We start from the raw sequence: 4,315 nt of genomic DNA on the forward strand, positions 1-4,315 counted from the left end.
GCGTGGTAGCCAAGTTTTTCGCGCTCCTCCCCCCCCCCCCCCCCCCACTGAAACACGGAGCATGACCCAAAGAATAAAGTTTTCCATTTCCTGCCCTTACTCGTGTCGTAATGCTTGTTTCTCTCCGGGGCTGCGCTCCCCTGCACTCGTGCTGTTAGAGAATGAGAGCCTTGAAAATTCAAATTCAAAAAGAGTCTATTCCTTGCCAAGTGTGCTAAACTTACATCTGGGTGTGGGCTGTGGTTATGATTGTAGAAAACTTCAGTTAAAGAGAGGAACACTGACATTAACAATAACACCAGTCACTTGTTGAATATTTAACACGGTGCTGAGTATTTCCCTTGTTATCACAGTTGTCCCCCCCAACAACCGCACTGTTATTATGCCCGTTTTATAGTTGAGAGAGACGGAGAGTGGTTCAGTAACCTGCCCAAGGCTACACAGCTATTAAATGCTAGAGCTGGGATTTGAACCGGGTCACTGGAACTTCAAAGTCGGTGCTTCTCACTTTCCTTGTAAGCCTCACCTCGCCCTGCTCCGCCCCACCGCCATTTTGTGCCCTGCTCCGCACTGACATACCACCTGATGTCCCAGTTCAAGAAGCCTCTCTCCATCTCCTGCCACCCACTACATCCTGACTTAATTTCTCTCCTTGCCGGCACCAGGGTGTGGCGAAGAGAAAGAGGGGGCTTGTTTCAAAGTGAAATACTCTCTAAGGTTAAAAGACTGGCTTTGGAGGCCTTGGGGGGGGGGGGGGTTACGAATGAACATTTTATCAACACGAATGTCATTGCCTGCCCCAAAACAAACAGCGTCCCACCCGGCTTGCTCCTTTATGAGGCATTCAATCAATAAAATGAGAGCAGGACTCTGTCAGATTTATTGGCTAGGTTCAAACCGAACACCTCTTCCACCCGCCAAAGGCTGGGTCACCAGCTCTACCTTTCCGTCCCAACTCTGGACAGCCCCCGTTTTCCCCTCCGGGGCTACAATGGCTCATTGTTTGAGGCAGGCCTTGTGAGAAGTTGTGTTTGTTTTGCCTCTTATCTTATCAGCTCCAGAGCTACAATGGCCCAGGTGTACTCACCATTTTACCATCAGGTGAGAGGAGATTGTGGCCAGGGTCCAGACTGGCTGGAGAGACTTGCTGTAAAACAGACTGGCTGGTCACCATGGCATTGTTGCCATGGTGACTGATTGTTGAGGAGGAAGTGACCTCATTGTTTCCCTGCTGGCTGTAGCGGACTCCTGCAAAACAAGACAGACCCAACAGCAGACATGAGTGTCCTCAGGGCCCTGGAAGACACATTTGACTCCCCTTGTTTTCGCACGGTGGATGACAAGAACCCAAAGTTGCCTTTTCCTCCCCTGTTTCCTATGAGAGACACTGGCTGGCTTTCTCCAGGGTAAAGGCTGGCGTGGACTCTACTTAATTTTGGAATGTAAGCTCCTTGAGGGCAGGACATTTTTATCTGTTTTCTTTTGCTCATTGCTGTATCCCCAGTGCCTTGGCACTTGGTAACCACTCAATAAATATCTGTCAGAGGAATGAATGAATGAATGAACGAACGAATGAGCGAGATTTAGGGGCTGAGATTGGCCTTCTCTTCCTAACTAGAGTATTTCTTGTATTCTTCAAAATGTCTTCTAGAAATGTTTCCCTGGCATCTCTTGGCAATGTGGGGCTGCAAAGCATGAGTAGACCCGTCCTACAAAGAGGCACTTGTCCAGGGAGCCCTGTAAGAGCCAGAGTGGAAGGCATCGGTCTTTGCATACCACTATTATGGCTGAGCACAAGAGGCTGGGGTGGGCAGGCGGAGGGTGTTGCACACAGGCAGAACAGGTCAGGGATGGGGCTGTAGCTGGGGGTCTGTGGCTCTGGAACTCACATTCCTTTGATGGGGTCCCATTTGGCTGACTTCCAGGGCCCAGGGGAAGGCGAGTCTGCCGGGAGGTGGGGCAGGCAGCACACACAGGCGGGATGTGGATGCTTTAGTAAACCACTGCAGTTAGGTCTGCAAGGGAGGGGAGAACCAAGCATGTTTATAGCCTCACTACTCTGGCCCTCCCTCTGGTTCAGGAACCAAAACAGAGGTCTGTGCTCAGGAAAGGAAAAGCACTGGGCAGAGAAGGCTACCGAAGGGGCGCAAGTAACCTGGACCCAGTTTGCAGAGTCCAAGTCCTGCTAGATGTGCCCGTGAAACAGCTGGGGACAAAGCTGGGGGCAGCTGGGGCATCTCACCCTAAGCTCAAAGCCTACAAAGACTGTGTTCTTGTGTTGCACTTTGGACTTGACAGAAAGGCTTGGGGGACCCTATTTCTACCTGCAGGAGAGGGAGACCAGTGCTCTGGGCATGCAATTATTTGGAGGGGTGGGCCAACTATCTGGCTGCACTTCTCCTTTTGCCAGCTTTCCCAAGACAAATCATTACTGTATAAAGCATACTGATTCTATTGGTCTGTTTGCCCCTGTCCTGCTTCCTGCTTCCCCCTGGAGCCCCACCTGCCCAAGGAGGCTACAAAGCCCCCCTTCCCAGGGGCCAGGCAAGCTGCCATAACCAGCAGCCTCCAAATCACTAAGATGAAGCTTGCCAAGAGGAGACCCAAGCCAGTCTTCTGGCATCATCCAAAGGACATTACCCAAGGCTGATATGACCTAGAGCTTAAGAGGGCTGGGAAGAAAACAAACAAATGCTAAGGCAGGGTTCTAACCTTCAAGAGCAACGTGTTTGACTCTGAGTGGCTTGATGAATGCTCTATGGGCTTCCTCTATTGGTTGCTGTCCTCATCCTTTGATTCAAGGGGCTGTCAGTGGGGGTGACGGTGGCAAATTGGAATTTGGTGGTTATTGGTCTGGGGCACCACACTTTTAGGGGAACAGGAGCCATGAGGTTAAAAGGAGGAAGGCTCCCCTGCCTCTGAACCAACACCCCCTCCCCAGTCCTGCCCGCGGTCCTCCACACCTATCTGCAGTCCCTACGTCTCCTACCTCCTACCCTCTATTCATCCCATTGGATCACACTGGGTCTTTTTTCTCCACTCACATTTACCACTGGGCTCCTGGCAGGATACATCCAACAGCTCACAGTGTTGTGACATAGAAGAAGAAAGATCTGTGCCTTGTGAGCTCAGGAGGCAGAGAAGATCCAACAGAAAAGAGGGAGGTAGGTTTCAAAGCAATAATAGGAAGAATTTTCTGAGGAGGGACAATGGGAAGACTGTGGGCTCAGGAGCTAGACAAACTCAGGCTCAAATCCCACTTTGCCCTTAGGAGATGTTCGATCTTGGAAAAATTACTTCTCTCTCTCTCTGTGCCTTCATCTCCTCTCATAAAATGGAGGGAACACTTCCTTCACAGGGCAATTTCTGGATAAGAGAATATATCTAAAAGTTTCCTAGCATGATGCTAAAGAAATGGTAACTATGGGTCGGGAGGTAGCTAGTATGGGGATGGACCCCAGGATATTTGCCCTAAGACTCTAGAATTCTAGGCAACTTAGGGCAGATTCTAAGTACTGAATGGAATGACCTGTCCATGGAGCATAGTTCCCCAAGAATCCTACTCTGAAGAACCACTTATGTGTTTTGCCCCAGAAGCTACTTGGGAGGCAAGTCTGGCTCCTGTTTTCTCGTTCTTTCCTTTTGGAGGGACTGCACTTCACCTTGTTTTTCTCTTGCTTTCTCTGACTCCCTGGCCAGCTATTTACCTCCCCAAGATGCTCTGCTCCTGAGAGAGTGGTGATAACGCTGGGAGTCAGGTGTGTGTTCACCTCCCAGCCTGTCCCCATCATCGATTCAGCCTCAAGTCAAACAGACTCTGGTTTTAGCCTATTTAATTTGGCCAAAGGAAGAGGGCCCGTCCTTTGGTGATCAAATATGGGTCACAGGGAGGCTTCTCCCCTACTGCAGGCTACATAATTATGTATTTAAAAATAATTAACCAAGGATACCCATAGGAAACAAAGCCTTCTTTAGGAGGGAGCCTGGCAGAAGAGCGTCAAGGGCCATTTGTTAGAATCCAGCCAGGGTAGCCCAAGGCTGCTGTGGTTTTCAAACCTTGTTTCTCCCCCAGCACAGCTTCATGTAAGGGTGGAGCTGTTCTGTTTAAAGACAGAGGGGCCTTGGGGCGCCTGGGTAGCTCAGGTGGTTAAGCGTAGGACTTCAGCTCAGGTTCATGAGATTGAGCCCTGCATCTGGCTCTGCACTAACAGGATAGAGCTTGCTTGGGATTCTCTCTCTCTCTCTCTCTCTCTCTCTCTCTCTCACTTTCTCTCCCCCCCCTCCCACTTGTGCTTTCTCTCTCTCTCAAAATAAA

At 50.2% G+C, this 4,315-nt stretch overlaps 1 protein-coding gene across 6 annotated transcripts in view; it reads right to left on the bottom strand.

Annotated features, from left to right (window-relative positions):
- HNF1B (HNF1 homeobox B) overlaps positions 1–4,315 on the bottom strand; it is a 55,022-nt gene that overhangs the window by 21,655 nt on the left and 29,052 nt on the right. For all 6 annotated transcript variants that reach the window (XM_040455164.1, XM_040455167.1, XM_040455166.1 and 3 more), the window contains exon 5: positions 1,088–1,248. In XM_040455164.1, the coding sequence (XP_040311098.1) occupies positions 1,088–1,248 (161 nt within the window). The remainder of the gene's footprint in view (positions 1–1,087; positions 1,249–4,315) is intronic.

Source organism: Herpailurus yagouaroundi, unplaced genomic scaffold (genome assembly GCF_014898765.1).
Source record: "Herpailurus yagouaroundi ecotype Mexico unplaced genomic scaffold, PumYag 215, whole genome shotgun sequence".
Taxonomy (NCBI): Eukaryota; Metazoa; Chordata; class Mammalia; order Carnivora; family Felidae; genus Herpailurus; species Herpailurus yagouaroundi.